General features: G+C 44.7%; 2 protein-coding genes across 4 annotated transcripts in view; both read left to right on the forward strand.

The window, feature by feature from the left end:
* rpl10a (ribosomal protein L10a) overlaps positions 1-17,415 on the forward strand; it is a 401,386-nt gene that overhangs the window by 132,215 nt on the left and 251,756 nt on the right. The gene's annotated exons all lie outside the window — the stretch shown is intronic.
* LOC137383799 (sphingomyelin phosphodiesterase 2-like) overlaps positions 1-17,415 on the forward strand; it is a 59,852-nt gene that overhangs the window by 19,502 nt on the left and 22,935 nt on the right. For 2 of the 3 annotated variants that reach the window (XM_068057015.1, XM_068057016.1), the window contains exons 2-4: positions 2,799-2,882; positions 9,521-9,617; positions 16,897-16,973. In XM_068057015.1, the coding sequence (XP_067913116.1) occupies positions 2,833-2,882; positions 9,521-9,617; positions 16,897-16,973 (224 nt within the window). In that variant the 5' untranslated portion in view covers positions 2,799-2,832. Of the gene's footprint in view, positions 1-807; positions 1,896-2,798; positions 2,883-9,520; positions 9,618-16,896; positions 16,974-17,415 lie in introns of those variants that run through there. The other variant, XM_068057014.1, reaches the window with a different exon arrangement.

Consider the following 17,415-nt stretch of genomic DNA (forward strand, 5'->3'; position numbering starts at 1 on the left):
AAGTTACGCGATGAACGTCAGGTCTGGCCTCTGCGCATGCGCAAACTGGTCCTGACAATCCGGACCGCAGCGCAAGCGCAGAGGGCCTGAGACCGTGTGTGCATGTGCGCCCCGCGGCGCATCCTGATGACGTAGCGTTGTCATCAATCACTTTGTTCTTGATAAGGGAGTGGAAGGTTATCGGGGGTAGGTGGAAATGTGGAGTAATAAGTTCAGTCATGAACTTATTGAATGGCAGAGCAGGCTTGAAGGGCTGAGTGGCCTACTCCTGCTGCTAATTCATATGTTCGTATGTAATGTTTCACAGTTCCATCACGTAACTGGACACAAACAGTACAGTAGCTGTAATTTTCAAAGTGCAGTTAGTGCATTGTAGCAAACACGACAGGCAATTTGTCCAGAGCAAACTCCCACAAATCAGCAGATGGATGGCTGACTAGACCATCTGTTTCTGATGTGCTGGTTGAAGGAGGAATCTTGGCAAGGACTCCAGAACTCCCTGATCTTCAAGTACTGTGTTTTAATAGAGGCATTCAAATATGAAGGTTTGGACGGAGTAAATAAAGAGAAACTGTTTCACTGGCAGGAGGGTTGGTAATCAGAAGACACAGCTTTGAGATAACTGGGAAAAGGAGAATTGACCTTCTCTCTGATCCATCCTATTATAATATTTAGCATCATGTGATGCTGCAGTGTGATTTCACTTCCCCTTTAACTCACTGTGCTTCCTCTGCAGAATTACACAGCAAGCCTACACGCTTCAGTCCACTAGCAGCCAGGAGCACCTGATCCAACCATCAATCCTTCACTTTCTCTGCAGCGATCACACTCAGCCACATGACCTCAGTCACACAGTGGGAAGCAGAAATAAGGACATTTTTTTAATGCAGCGAATTGTTGTTTTTTTGGAATGCACTGCCTGAAATGGTAGTGGAAGCAGATTCTATAGTAACTTTCAAAAGAGAATTGGATAAATTCGTGAAAATGGAAAAAATACAGAGCTATGGGGTCAAAGTAGGGGAGAGGGGCTAATGTATAGCTCTTTCAATAAGCAGGTGTGATGGGCCAAATGGCCTCCTATGCTCTATGTTGCCAGGGCCATAGGATCTTTTACATCTACCTCAATATGGTTTAACGTTTCATCTGAAGTACAGCACCTCCCTCAATACTGTGCAGTAGTGTCAGCCTAGATAACATGCTGATATCCTGGGATGGAACTGGAAACCATAACTTGGAAACAAGGTACTGTAAATGTCAGAGTTTTATAAAGGAAACCATGTATATTTGGGAGGGATTACAGGATGGTACATTGATCAGTTGGTGAGATTTCTGTTGTGATATCACTCTGGAGTACCTCTCTCTTGTGACAGACTGAGAGCTTCATATGATCATTCTGTTTCTGGTGCTAAAATTAAAGGCTCGACTTCTGGTGAGAGGTTGTATCGTTGCAAAAGCTCATCTGTTCAGATTTTTATCTTAGTTATCGATTTTAAGCAGGGTTTTTAAAAATCCTTCCCACTGTGTGACTGAGGTCATGTGGCTGAGTGTGTTCGCTGCAGAGAAAGTGAAGGATTGATTGTTGGATCAGGTGCTCCTGGCTGCTAGTGGACTGAAGCGTGTAGGCTTGCTGTGTAATTCTGCAGAGGAAGCACAGTGAGTTAAAGGGGAAGTGAAATCATACTGCAGCATCACATGATGCTAAATATTATAATAGGAAGGATCAGAGAGACAGGAATAGCTGTTTTCACTTAGTTGTTACAAACAAGAATCGAAGATGTTGGATTATTGCCTGCACCCCTTATTTGTCTCTAATTTCATATTTTGCTTAAATTCCATCAGTTGCCATAATATTAATTCATTCTGAGAAGCTCTTTGACATGAGGCGCTATATAAATGTAAGTATTGTACTGATAAACCAATGGTTGAAGATGATGTGGGGATGTGCCATTTTGAATGGCAGTTCCTGAGGTGATGGATATTTTGGGCATTTTTGACAGCAAACGCAACTGATCTCACTTAAAGAGGAGTTGCTAAAGCTGACGGTGTGAAGACCTTGTGCCAACATCAGTAGCGATGCGGCTGATCTAGTACTTTCAGCTGTTGCGTGCTGCATGGCAGCGTTTCCTCCATGAGGTACCTCCGCCAATGTTGGCAGCTTAGGCCATTTGAACAGGGTGGCAGAATAGCACAGGGAGGATGGATGTGCTGGGTGCTGTCAGTGACTCGAGGGGAACCAGCAATCCATCTGTTTTAAATGCTGGGGCTGGGCGCGGATTAAAGGCAGTTTGAAGCAAGGAGACTGATGTGATGGCCTCAGGCACCAGCTTTCGAGGGAGTGGAGACTACCGTTGGATGCAAGTTTGAGCCAGTTCTTGATGTGAAACATGGGGAGTTTACTAGGAGAAGACAGGTGCCTCCTGAGGAAGAAAAATCACAGAGGTAGTCACACCTGGATGGTCTCTGGTGCCTCCTAGGCATGTTGGTGACACCTGTAAGCCCACCTATCCAACTCTAGGCATTGGGAAAGGCGGAGCAAAAAAAAAAGCAGACAAAATTGCAAAGTATAAATGGATGACCTTACTCCAAATACTTCAGCAAAATGTTCTTTTTTTAAAAACATGAATGTCCATTCCCACATGAGCTTTTTAAATTGAGTGAGGTAAAGAAATGAAATTTCAGTGGGTACTAGCTGGAATCTTGAGGTATGCAGTCATGGAATTATTCCATCCTGCTCACTGCATCAGATAAACAGACATCTTATGTTGTAGAAATGTAAAGTTATTTTCTTTTTCTTTAAGTGCCTGTGGAGTTTTCTCTTGTGAACCTGTCACCATGTCGGAGGCACCTCCTGTAAGGTTCAGAGTGTTCACTCTCAACTGCTGGTAAGTCTTGAGGTTTTCCGGCCGTTGAGCAGATCGATGTTCAGATTACACCCTGAGTGTTTTGTTGGGTTACAACCTTTATCCTCTGAATCTGCTTGTTCTGCCCTGTTTGTCTTGTTGCTGTGTATATTCAGTCAGTCTCTGCCATCCCACTGCACAGTGTTGCTTATATAGAGGCAGTTTGTTGGAACCTTTCAATTGGCAAAAGGGAGATGATTTTTTTTTCTTATGTGATGAGTTGTTATGAACTGGAATGCACTGCCTGAAAGGGTAAGGAAACAGATTCAGTAGTGACTTGCAAAAAGGAATTGGATAAATACTTCAAACTGAAAAATGTGCAGGGCGATGGGGAAAGAATATGGGAGTGAGATTAACTGGATCGCTCTTTCAGAGCCAGTTCAGGCACAAATAGCCTGCTCTGTGCTGTAAAATACTCTGAATTATTCAGGATTGGGTAAACCTACTGGTTGTCACATAAGGACCTTTTTACTTGTCGTGTGTTTTTTTTTTCCTCGTGTGTTAAATCTGTTATATCATCCTTTGTGTTACTTGGTGGCTGAGTTGGTTGGATCTGCCATTCAAGATCAGAATTACACAGTCACCCCTTCACTTTTACTTCCTCTCTTGTGCTGGGCTACAGTTCCACAGGCACCAGCAATCTTCCAGGAACTGTCCTTGTGTATGCCTAGATTGTAATTCTTGGTACCATATCCAACTGTGGTGAGGGCATCCCTGTCAAACCAGAGCCTTGCCCCTCACGATGTCTGCACCAACTCTTTCTAGCAGGAGACACTAGGTGGCAGTTAGGAGCAGGAACTCTTAAAGCTATTTTTTTCTTTGTTTTTCCTGTTGTGCCTTGCTTCCAGCTAAGGGGGTGCTGAGGCCAATGATGAAGCCTCTGCTGCTTGGTTGAGGTCTACATATTCCCAACAGCAGAGCTGGCAGGTCTGTCCAGGGCTATTGGAGGAAGGAGGGTGGAAAATATATGAACACCACTGCTGTAACCCATCATTCCTTTTCCCATGTTGCGAGCTTTATGTAAGAATATTTTTTAAACCACAGCAAGACTATGTATTTACTTGGATTACATAGAATCTGCAGTACAGAAACAGATCATTTGGCTCAACTGGTCCACATGGGCTTCCTCCCACCCTTCTTCATTTAACCGCATCAGCATATCTTTCTATTCCTTTTCCCCTTCAGGTGCTTGTATAGCTTCCCCTTAAATGTATTTACACTACTTGGCTAAACTACTTCTTGTAGCGACTTTCACATTCTAACCAGTCTCTGGGGAACAGTAGGATAATGGTTATGTTATTGAACCAGTAAGCCACAGGACTGTCCTGGCAGACCCATCATTTCAGCCTGTTCCTGCCCCACTGAACTTATTTCTTCCAGTCTTTTTCCACCTACATCCGTGACTCTGCTGACGCCCTATATCATTTTGACAATTTCCAGTTTCCTGGCCCTAACCGCCTCCTCTTCACTATGGACGTCCAGTCTCTACACCTCCATCCCCCACCAGGATGGTCTGAGGGCTCTCTGCTTCTTCCTTGAACAGAGGCCCACCCAGTCTCCATCCACCACTGCCCTCCTCTGCCTGGCTGAACTTGTTCTCACATTGAACAACTTCTCCTTCAACTCCACTCACTTCCTTCAAGTAAAAGGTGTTGCTATGAGTACCCGCGTGGGTCCTAGTTATGCCTGTCTTTTTGTGGGATATGTCGAGCCTTCTTTGTTCCAGTCCTTCTCAGGCCCCCTCCCCTAATTCTTTTTCCGGTACATTGATGACTGTATCGGTGACGTTTCCTGCTCCCACCCCGAACTGGAAAACTTTGCTTCCAATTTCCACCCTTCTCTCACCTTTACATCTTCGACACTTCCCTTCCCTTCCTCGACTTCTCCATCTCTGAGGATAGGCTGTCCACTAATATTCATTATAAGTCCACCGACTCCCACAGCTACTTTGACTACACTTCTTCACACCCTGCCTCATGTAAGGACTCCATCCATTCTCCCAATTTTTCTGTCTTCACTGCATCTGTCCTGATGATGCAGCCTTCCACAACAGCGCCTCTGTTATGTCTTCCTTTTTCCTCAACCAATGATTCCCCTCCCACTGTGGTTGACCGGGCCCTCAACCATGTCCAGCCCATTTCCCGCACTTCTGCCTTCACGTCTTCCCCTCCCTCCCAGAACTGCGATAGGGTTCCCCTTGTCCTTTCTTTCCACCCCACCAGCCTCCACATCCAGAGGATCATCCTGCGCCACTTCTGCCACCTCCAAACGCATCTTCCCCTCCACTCCCCTGTCAGGATTCCGAAGAGATTGTTCCGTCCGTGACACTCTGGTCCACTCCTTCATTACCCCTGACACCTCATCCCCTTCCCATGGCACCTTCCCATGCAGTCGCAGGGGGTGGGGTTGGCAAGCAGCAGAATTGTATTCCACCACAATGTGCTTTTGCCTGGTATACACCTCAGGCCACCATTGTCATCAAGCCAGGGAGCCAGCCCTGGTTCAGTGAGGAGTGTAGGAGAGCATGCCAGAAGCAGCACCAGGTGTACCTAAAAAAAAAAGTGCCAACCTGTTGAAGATACAGCACAGAACTACATGCATGCTAAACAGTAGAAGCAGCATACTATAGACAGAACTAAGCAATCCTACAACCAATTGATCAGTTTGAAGCTCTGCAGTCCTGTCATATTCAGGCGTAAATGATGGTGGGCAATTAAATAGCTAACTGGAGGAGGAGGCTCCACAAACATCCCCATCCTCAAGTGAGACCAGCAAGTGCATGCACAAGATAAGGCTGGAGCATTTGCAACCATCTTCAGCCATAAGTGCCAAATGAATGATCCATCTTGGTCTCTTCCTAAGGTCCCCATGTTCCCTGAAGCCAGTCCTCAGCCATTTTGATTCACTCCACGTGATATCAAGAAATGGCTGAAGGCACTGGATAATGCAAAGGCTATGGGCCCTGACAACATCCCGGCTGTAGTACTAAAGACTTGTGCTGCAGAACCTGCTGCACCCTGAACCAAGCTGTTCCACTACAGCTACAACACTGGCATCTACCCAGCAATGTGGAAAATTGCCCAGGTATGTCCTGTACACAAAAAGCAGGACAAATCCAACCCGGCCAATTACCGCCCTATTAGTCTGCTCTCAATCATCGGCAAAGTGATGGATGTGCCATCGACAATGCTATTAACCTGCACTCAATCACCAGTAACCTGCTACCAATGCTCAGTTTGGGTTCTGCCAGGACCACTCGGCTCCAAACCTAATTATATTTTGTCCAAACGTGGACAAAAGAGCTGAATTCCAACGGTCAGGTGAGAGTGATTGCCCTTAACGTCAATGCAGCACTTAACCAAGTGTGGCATCAAGGAACCTAATAAAATTAAAGTCAGTGGGAATCGGGGGGAAACTCTCTGCTGGTTGGAGACATGCCTTGCACAAAGGAAGATGTGTTGTTGTTGTTGTTGTTGGAGGAGGACATTCATCACAGACCCAGGACATCCCTGAAGGAGTTCCTCAGGGCAGCGTCCTAGCCTCAACCATCTTCATCCGCTTCATCAATGACCTTCCCTCAAACATGAGCTCAGGAATGGGGTTATTCGCTGATGATCACATAGTGTTCAGTTCCATTCACAAATCTTCAGATAACAAAGTAATCCATGCCCACATACAGCAAAACCTGGACAACATTCAAACTTGGGCTGATAATTGGCAAGTAACATCTGCAGCACACAAATGCCAGGCAATGACCATCTCTAAGAGAGAGAATTCAATCAACCCTCCTTGACATTCAGTGGTATTGCCATCACTGAGTCCTCTACCATTAACATCCTGGGGTCACCATTGACCAGAAGCATAACTGGGCCAGACACATGAATACTGTGGCTCCAAGAGCAGGTCTGAGGCTGGGTGTTCTGCAGTGAGTGACGCACCACCTGACTCCCCAAAGCCTTTCCATTGTCTACAAGGCACAAGTCAGAAGTGTGATGCAATAATCTCCACTTGCCTGGATGAGTGCAGCTCCAGAAACACACACAAGAAGCTCAGTACCATCCACGAGAAAGCAGCCCACTTGATTGGCACCCCATCCACCACCTTAAGTATTTTCTTCCACCGACGCACAGTGGCAGCAGTGTGTACCGACTACAAGATGCACTGCAGTAATTTACCAAGACTTAAGACAGTACCTCCCAAGCTCACAATCGCAACCACCTAGAAGGACAAGGGCAGTAGGTGTTCGTCCACTCCACTCCAAGTCGCACACCATCCTGACTTGGAAATATATCACTGTTCCTTCATCATCACTGGGTCAAAATCTTGGAATTTCTACCGAACAGCACTGTGGGTGTACCTACACCATATGGACTGCAGCGGTTCAAGAAGGCAGCTCACCACCACCTTCTCGAGGGCAATTGGGGATGGGCTACAAGTGCTGGACTTGTCAGTGTCACCATAGCCTGTGAATAACAAAACGGTTTCTCCAAACAGCTTCTCATCCCTTTGTTCCTGGTTGGGAAGTGTGACAGAGATTTAACTGTTCAGCATTTGGAGAAGGTCAATGCACAATGATCCAAGATCATTTCTGTGGTTTCACAAAAGTACTGCAGTGACCTGACAATTCAGAATGATGCATTCACACTTGATGCAACTGAGAAGTTGATGGCTGGCAATTGTGATGTTAGTAGGCATCAGCCTTAAAGATCTTGGGATTCAGCGAGACATCAACACCCTCAGTGAACAACTGCTCATACTCAGTGCAGAGTGAGAACCAGCTGTGTTCTTAGTCTTATCAGATTGCTTGTAATATTGGAGTGTTATCTGATCATACACAGTTTGGATTCTGCAGTATCACTTCGCCATTTCCTTCTGCTGCCTCTTGTTCCAGGCAGTGAGTGTTGACAGGCTATTTTACAGCAGGATGGCAAGTTGGCAGTCGTGAGCAGGATTCTGGACTGATTTCTCGCTCACCAGCCCCATCCTGCTCCACACAACAGCCTTCTGATTTATAAAGCTGGAGGTGCGCTCAATGACCAGTTTGTTGTGTGACTCTAATCTTTCTATGTGCAGAATGGGGCTGAATGAACAGGCAGGTGCTGTAGGCAAACTTCACTCTTTTGGAAATACAGGGCAACAAAAGCCCTTCACAACTGCATGCTACATTAGTTGGTTGAGGGCAGACACATCTGAGCCATTAGTTTAAAAAGAACCTTCACTGTTGCCAATAATTCTTTGCTAATACAATCCACAATATGAGTAACATGGGGGCAGAGGGGCCATTTCTGGACACTGACTGACAGTCCTGACCTTATGGAATCCTCTGGAATACTGTCTCATTGCAGCCAAGCAGGCCCAGTTTTAATCCGCAGTCAAAGTAGCAAGAACCTTAAGATTTCTGCTTCTGTAGTCTCTTTACTGGTGATCCTTCATCACCAATAGTCCCATTGGCTCTTATGCAAGCAAAGGTTGCCTGTATTTTCCTGGTTTCTGTACCTGTATAAGGTAGGACAAGAATCTTGGAACGATGCAGCATAGCAGGAGGCACTTAGCCCATCATGTCGATGTCTGCTTTTTGCAATTCATTCCACTCTCCTGCCCTCTCCCCATAGCCCTGCAAATTTTGTCCCTTTTAAGTATTTATCCAATTGCCTTTTTGAAGGTTATTATTGAATCTGCTTCCACCACCATTTCAGGCAGTGCATTCCAGATCATAACACACTGCATAAATTCTCCTCACCTCCTCTCTGATTCTTTACCAGTAACCTTAAATCTGTGTCCTCTGGCTAGCAGCCCTCCTACGAGTGAAAACAATTTCTCCTTATTTATTCTAGCAAAACCCTTTCTGTTTTTGGAAATCTCTATGAAATCTCTCCTTAACCTTCTCTACTCTAAGAAGCAGATTTTAAGGAGCAGTTTTTAAAAAGCCTTGTTGCACAAGAGTATTGGGAGAATCATCGACAGGTTCAGGCTACCCAGAGATAGAGATCTTACTTTGTAGTTGCCAGCAGAGGAGTGGTTATCTTGTCCTTGCAGATGCAGTAAATAATTAACAATAGATAACTGGTCACGTCAGAGAGTTGCAACAGCGCCTTTGCTGTACTGGCAACATCCTTGTAATGGCAGTGAGCAGGCAAGGAAAAAAGCAAAACAGCAGGGAGAGGCAAAAAGCAACATGCCAAACATAAGATAAAAGCAACACAAAGGGTTGAAGTCATAAACATGAGGGAAATGAGTTCGAGAGGGATTCTGATTAAAGGGAATAAATCCAGGGTAGGACTGGTGTGGGTGAAATTGAGATCTAAATATTTACATATCATTTCAAAAATTTTGAATAATGAGTGCAGTTCCCTTACTGTGCTAATGTTAATGTGCTGTAATTCCAATTTGCATTGCGATATAATTATTATAGGCTGCCTCTTATTTATTAATTTATTATTTGTCATTGTGGCATTACCAGATCTCAACCAGGGTGGCAGGAAGGGTTCAACAATTGGCTTTGGTGCCCCTAGGCTCGGGAGGAAAATAGTCAGGTCAGGTTCCATTGTGCTATGTATGAGTCTTGTGTAAAGGCAAATACACAACAACCTGCTCTCACCAACTCTCTCTCTCCATTACAGGGGAATCCGCTACCTCAGCAAGTGCTGCAGGGAGCGCTATGAAATGATTGTCCAGTTACTGAGTCAGGAGAAGTACGATGTGGTTCTGCTGCAAGAGGTGGGTTTAGTCTCCCCGGTAATACCTTCCCTGTTTTATACGGCAGTTTTGTAGTCTGCGTGTCATTCTGGTTTTAGGTCAGGCCTTTTGGAGTCCTTTGTGGGAATGCCTGCATGGTCAATTTGAGAGAAAAGGAGATAAAATCGAAACAGACAACCCAAATACCTCTCTCTGGGTCATTGCTAGGGTGGTATTGGGATCTCTATGCATTGTCATGACACAATGCTTGACTGAATGAGGGAGAAAATGGTCAAGGTGATCAATTTTAATAGTACTGGTCTCCTTATTTAAAGAAGGATGTAAATGCGTTGGAGGCCGTACAGAGAAGGTTTACTAGACTAATACCTGGAATGGGCGGGCTGTCTTACAAGGAAAGATTGGACTGGCTAGGCTTGTATCTACTGGAATTTAGAAGAGTAAGAGGCAATTTGATTGAAACATACAAGATCCTGAGGGGTCCTGACAGGGTGGATGTGGAAAGGATGTTTCCCCTTATGGGAGAATCTAGAACTAGGGGTCACTGTTTAAAAATAAGCAGTCGCCCATTTAAGACAGAGATGAGAAATTTTTTCTCAGGGTCGTGAGACTTTGGAATTCTCTTCCTCAAAAGGCGGTGGAAGCAGAGTCTTTGAATATTTTTAAGGCAGATGTAGATAGATTCTTGATGAGCAAGGGGGTGGAAGGTTATCGGGGGTAGGTGGAAATGTGGAATAATCAGTTGAGCCAGGAACTCATTGAATGGCGGAGCAGGCTCCAAGGGCCAAGTGACCTACTCCTGCTCCTAATTCATATGTTGGTCTGAGAACTGTCCTTCCGTGGAGTTGCAAAAATTATACTCAATCACAAATGTGATCCTGGAATAACAGTCTTTGAATCACATCTGATCAGAGTTGATCTCCAACTTGCTCTATCAGGTACATGAATAGGATATTAGTGCGATGTTATCAAGCATTCGGGTAAATAAAAGTATATAATATGTACAGTCCTCACCATTTACATCGCCCACCTTCCAGTGAGCAGCAGTCAGCGGCAATTAATCGTAACCATTTTTGACTACCATAGAAGTCAATTGCAATGGCGCTTCTTACATTTCTTTTCATTCCTTCATGGAATGTGATCGATGCTGGCAAGGCCAGAACTTATTGCCCTTGAGAAGGTGATGGTGAGCCACCTTCTTGATACGCTGGAGTCCATGTGGTCTAGATACAGGCACAGTGCTGTTAGGGAGAGAGTGCCAGGATTTTGACCCAGTGGCAGTGAAGAAACAGCGATGTATTCCAATTCAGGATGGTGTGTGACTTGGAGGGGAACTTGCAGGTGGTGATGCTCCCATGTGCCTGCTGCCCTTCTAGGGTTTGGAAGGTGCTGTCAAAAGAGCCTTGGCGAGTTGCTGCAGTGCATCTTGTAAATGGTGCATACTGCTACCACTGTGTGGTGGAGGGAGTGAATGTTTAAGGTGGTGAATGGGGTGCCGATCAAGTGGGCTGCTTTGTCCTGGATGGTGTCGAGCTTCTTGAGTGTTGTTGGATCCAGACAATTGGAGAGTATTCCATCACATTCCTGACTTGTGCCTTTGAATGGTGGACAAGCTCTGGGGAATCGAGGTGAGTTACTTGCCGCAGAATTCCCAGTCCCTGACCTGCTCTTGTAGCCACAGTATTTACATGGCTAGTCCAGATAAGTTTCTGGCCAATGGTAACCCCCAGGATGTTGATATTGGAGAATTCAGCAATGGCAATGCTGTTGAATGGCAAGGGAAGATGGTTGGATTCTCTCTTTGAGATGGTCACTGCGTGCCACTTGTGTGGTGCGAATGTTACTTGCCAATTATCAGCCCAAGTCTGAATATTGTCTTGCTGCATGCGGGCACTTCAGTATCTGAGGAGTTGCAAATGGTACTGAACATTGTGCAATCATCAGCAAACATCCCCACTTCTAACATGTTGGAGGGAAGGTCATTGATGAAACAGGTGAAGATGGCTAGGCCTAGGACACTACCCTTAGGAACTCCTGCAGTGATGTCCTGGGACTGAGATGATTGACCTCCAACAACCACAACCATCTTCCTTTGTGCTAGCTACGACTCCAGCCAGTGGAGAGTTTTCCCCCTGATTCCCATTGACTCCAGTTTTGCTAGGGCTGTTTGATGCCATACTCAGTCAAATGCTGCATTGATGTCAAGGGCAGGCACTCTCAACTCATCTCTGGAATTCAGCTGTTTTGTCCATGTTTGGACCAAGGCCCAAAGTTGTGGAATTGAGTAGCCCTGGCAGAACCCAAACTGAGCATCAGTGAGCAGGTTATTGCTGAGTAGGTGCTGCTTGATAGCACTGCTGACGACACTTTTCATTATTTTGCTGATGTTTGAGAGTAGACTGATGGGGCGGTAATTGACCGGGTTGAATTTGTCCTGCTCTTTGAGGACAGGACAAACCTGTGCAATTTTCCGCATTGCTGGGTAGATGCCAGTGTTGTAGCTGTACTGGAACAGCTTAGCTAGGGGTGCAGCTAGTTCTGGAGCACAAGTCTTCACTACTACGGTTGGAATGTTGTCAGGGCCTTTGCTGTATCCACTGCCTTCAGCCGTTTCTTGATATCACATGGAATGAATCAAATAGGTTGAAGACTGGCATCTATGATCGTGGGAACCTCAGGAGGACAGAAATATGGATCATGGGCTAAGGAACAAAAAAGGGGCAATCACACTGCTGGGAGTGCATTATAGACCCCCAAACAGTCAGAGGGAGATCGAAGAGCAGATATGTAGGCAAATCTCTGAGAAGTGCAAGAACACTAGGGCAGTAATAGTAGGGGATTTTAATTACCCCAATATTAAATGGGATAGTTTTAGTGTGAAAGGAATTGAGGGAGCAGAATTCTTGAGGTGCATTCAGGAGAACTTTTTTGCCCAGTATGTAGCAAGTCCAACAAGAGAGGGTACAGTTTTAGACTTAGTTTTAGGAAATGAAGATGGGCAGGTGGAAGGAGTGGCAGTGGGAGAGCATTTTGGTGGTAGTGATCATAATTCAGTCAGTTTTAACATAATTATGGAAAAGGACAGAGATAGAATAGGAGTTAGAGTTCTCAATTGGGGCAAGGCCAATTTTACTAAACTGAGGAGTGATTTAGCAAAAGTGAACTGGAAACAGCTACTTGAAGGTAAATCAGTGTCAGACCAGTGGAAGGCTTTCAAAGGGGAGATTCGGGGGTTCAGGGTAAACATGTTCCCACAAAACATGGGTGAGGTAGCCAAATCTAGAGCCCCATGGATGTTAAGGAGCCTACAGGGTAAGATAAGGCAGAAAAGGAAAGCTTATGTCCGACACTGAGAACTCAATACTACAGAAAGCCGAGAGAAATATAGAAAGTGGAGGGTTGAAATCAAAAAGGAAATTAGGAAAGCAAAGAGAGGGCATGAAAGAATATTAGCAAGCAAAATCAAGGTGAACTTCAAGATGTTTTATCAATACATTAAGAGTAAGAGGATAACTAAGGAAAGAGTAGGGCCCATAAAAGACCAAAAAGGTAACCTATGTGTAGGAGCGGAAGATATTGGTATGGTTCTTAATGAATATTTTGCATCTGTCTTCACAAAAGAGGGGGATGATGCAGATATTGTAGTTAAGGAGGAAGAGTGTGAAGTATTGGATGTGATAAACATAGGGAGAGAGGAAGTATTAATAGGATTAGCATCCTTGAACATTGATAAATCACCAGGGCCAGATGAAATGTATCCTAGACTGTTAAAAAAAAAAACAAGAGGGGAAATAGCAGAGGGTCTGGCCATCATTTTCCAGTCCTCTCTGGATACAGATGTGGTGACGGAGGATTGAAGAATTGCTAAAGTTGTACCTCTGTTTAAAAAGGGAGCGAAGGATCGAATGAATAATTACAGGCCAGTCAGTCTAACCTCAGTAGTGGGCAAATTATTGGAATCTATTCTGTGATGCAGGATAAACTGTCACTTAGAAAGGCACAGGTTAATCAAGGATAGTCAGCATGGATTTGTTAAGTGAAGATCTTGTTTGGCCAACTTGATTGAATTTTTGAAGAAGTAACAAAGAAGATAGATGAGGGTAGTGTAGTTGATGTGGTCTACGTGGATTTTAACAAGGCTTTTGAAAAGATCACACATGGCAGACTGGTTTAAAAAAATAAAATCCCATGGGATCCAGGGAAATGCAGCAAGTTGGATACAAAATTGGCTTAGTGGCAGGAAACAAAGGGTAATTGTTGACAGCTGTTTTAGCGACTGGAGGGCTGTTTCCTGTGGCGTTCTGCAGGGCTCAGTACAGGGCAGGGTCCCCTGCTTTTTGTGGTGTATATTAACGATTTGAGTACTGTGTGCAGTTCTGGTCACCTCATTACAGAAAGGATGTAATTGCACTCGAGAGGGTACAGAGGAGATTTACGAGGATGTTGCCAGGACTGGAAAAATGCAGCTATGACGAAATATTGGATAGGCTGGGGTTGTTCTCCTTGGAACAGAGAAGGCTGAAGGGAGATCCAATTGAAATGTACAAATTGTGAGGGACCTGGATAAGGTGGAGGTGAAGGTTCTATTCACCTTAGCAGAGAGGTCAGTGATTGGTAGAAAAATTAGAGGGGAGAGGAAGAAAAACTTTTTCACCCAGAGGGTGGTGATGGGTCTGGAACTCACTGCCTGAAAGGGTAGTTGAGGCAGAGACCCTCAACTCATTCAAAAGGAGTCTGGATATGCACCTCAAGTGCCATAAGCTGCAGGGCTACGGACCGAATGCTGGATGGTGGGATGAGAATAGGTGGATCGTTTTTCAGCTGGCACAGACACGATGGGCCAAGTGGCCTCTTTATGTCCCTTAAACTTTCTATGATTCTATCATGCACTCGGCAGTTCTGGTTGCAGATGCTTCAGCCTTGTCTTTTGCACTGTCATGCTGGACTCCCCCATCATTGATAATGGGGATATTTGTGGAGCCTTCTCCTCTGGTTAGTTTAATTATTCACCACCATTCATAACTGGATGTGGCAGGACTACAGAACTTTGATCTGATCTGGCGACTATTTTGGGCAGTTCTGTAAAGTGTTCATTAAAGTGCAATTCCTCTGGCTCTAATTGTTAAAGTTGTGGATTGAAAGGATGATTTTACCATCCAGCGCTTGTAGTGAGTAAATTACGTTAGTTTAACAAACCTACTATAAGCAACGCTGACTATACTGGCAGATCACCCGTACCCCCCCAGCATTACACTTGGTGAAACAGCATGTACACTGTTTTATAACAATAGCAAAATTGCCCACAGTGTGTTAGAGGGAAAGTGTTGTACCTATCTGAAGAGTAAGACTTTCAATATATTATAGAGATGAATGTTTGTCCTAATGTTCTAATAAGTACTTGCATTTATACATACCTTTCATGTTATATGGCACTTAAATCCTAATACCACTTCACTCCCAGTCACATGTAATGAAATCGGCAGATCAGCATCCAGTCTTTTAATTCATTCGTTAATGGGATGTGGACGTCACTGGCAAGGCCAGTATTTATTGCCCACTTTTAATTGTCTTTGAGAAGATGGTGGTGAGCTGCCTTCTTGAACACGACTGAATGGTTTGCTGGGCCATTTGAGGGCAGTTAAGAGTCAAGCTCATTGCTCTGGGTCTGGAGTAACACAGAGACCAGACCAGGAAGGACGTTAGTGAGCCAGGTGTGTTTTTATGAAAATCCAGTCATTTCATGGTGACCATTACTGATACTAGCTTTTTATTCCAAATTTATTTAATGAATTGAATTCAAATTCCCCAGCTGCTGTGATGGGATTTGAACTCGTGCCTCTGGATTACTAGTCCGGTAACATAAACACTGTGCTACCATATCCCCTAATGTTAATAACATAAGCAACCTCTGCGGTAAAGGTGAAATCCTGAAATGCCTTCTTGAGTTAACAGATGTTGGCTCAGTTCAGTTGATAACCTTATGACCCAAAAGCAGGAGTGCTGAGAGCTTTGAGCCTCCTACCAGCTCTTGGAGTGCTGAACATAGGCTGACGCTTCAGTGCAGCACTGATTGGGTACTGCATGGTTAGGAGGTGCTTTCTTTCAAATGAGATGTTCATGTTGCCATATAATTCATGTTGAGTGAGAGGCTCCAGGCAGCGGTTGTGTCACCCAGTATATTTGGGAAGAGAGAACCTTAGCAAATAGCCCACAATGAGCACTCCTGTATGCCTCCTAACTGCCAGTGTATGGGTGTTGGCATCCAGGCAAAGACCCTGACGCTGAGTAGGAAGGCCACAGCGGGCACTCCTGCACATCTCGTAACTGCCGTTACAAGAGCAGTGGCAGCTGGGAACACACTCTGAATCTGCTTGCATGAAGCTAGGTGACTGAAGAAAGGGGATTTAAAAATACAGAGCAGGAAACTTTCCTGTAAGTTGTATGTGTACAGCACCTCATCATCCTTCTCAGAAGAGTCTCAAAGCACTTCAGACAAAGTTCGCTACTTTTGAGTGCAGAAGCTTATGTAGCTAAACCCAGTAGTCAGGTTGTACATCACAAGATCCTGCAAATAGTGATGAGATGAGTGGCCAGTTTTATTGGTGTTTGGGAAAGAGCTGTTGGTCAGAGCACAGTGACTCTTGGGATCGATAATCTGAATCCAAGGAACAGGTAGAGCTTTAGTTTAGCAATCTGTCCAATGGTGGCAGCTTCAATAATGAATTACTTCCTTCTGTGTACACTGCACTGGAGTGTCTGCCTAGATAATGTGTTGAAGTCATGTAAAAGGGCCTTAAAACCAAATCCTTCTGCCCCATAGGTGAGATGGATGTCAGCCATGATGCAGTGGTAGCACTTTGACCTCTGAGTCAGAGGTCCCACTCCAGAGACTTGAGTACAAAGTTTAATCTGACACTCCATTGCAGTACTGAGGGAGTGCTGCACTGTCAGAGCTGCCATCTTTCAGGTGAACGTAGAAGATCCTATAAGGCTATTTTGAAGAAGAGCAGGGGAGTTCTCCCTGATGTCCCGGCCAATATTTATCCCTCAACCAACACCTAAAACTAGATTTTCTGTTCATTATCACACCTTGCTGTGTGCAAATTAGCTGCCACATTTCCTATTTTGCTGCAGTGACTACACTTCCAAAGTCCTTCCATGACTGTGCCGTGCTTAGAAATGTACAGTTTGCAGAGCACGTTATATAAATACAAGTCTTTCTTTTGCTAACTCTACCATTCTGACATAACAAAAACAAAAGGACGGACAAAAATCAGTGACTGGATATTATTCTGTTTTGCAGGTGTGGAGTGAGCAGGATTATCACTTCTTGAGAAGCAAGTTAACAAGTACCCACCCATATTCAGTGTACTTCAGAAGGTATGCAATTATATTGGTGACAGAGATTCCCAGATAAACACACCTTCTGCCTTTTGAAAGGCACAGCTAGACAGGACAACTTGGAAATTATACGCTGCACACAATCAGACATGCACAGAATACGAGTGGGCAACTCTTTATACTAGCGTGAACTGGTTGACATTTCTCTTCACTTTTTTAAAGTCTGAGCATTGAGTGCTTGTCCTTGTTGTGGGAATTTGTGTGACATTGATTTTGTTGTAGGAAGGGCAGTGGAAAAAATACTGGGAATGTAGCATGTTATCTTGCTTTTCATGTGTTTGCAGGACCTGCTGTGCATTTTCTGTTTGTTCTAATGTCTGTTTCCAGCCACAACAGAGCACGGTAGTGATAAAGAGAAGGGTTATATCTGTCATTAGAGAGAACCGGACACGCTGTTGAACCAAAACCTCAGCTCTCTGTA

This window comes from Heterodontus francisci, chromosome 25 (assembly GCF_036365525.1).
Source record: "Heterodontus francisci isolate sHetFra1 chromosome 25, sHetFra1.hap1, whole genome shotgun sequence".
NCBI lineage: Eukaryota > Metazoa > Chordata > Chondrichthyes > Heterodontiformes > Heterodontidae > Heterodontus > Heterodontus francisci.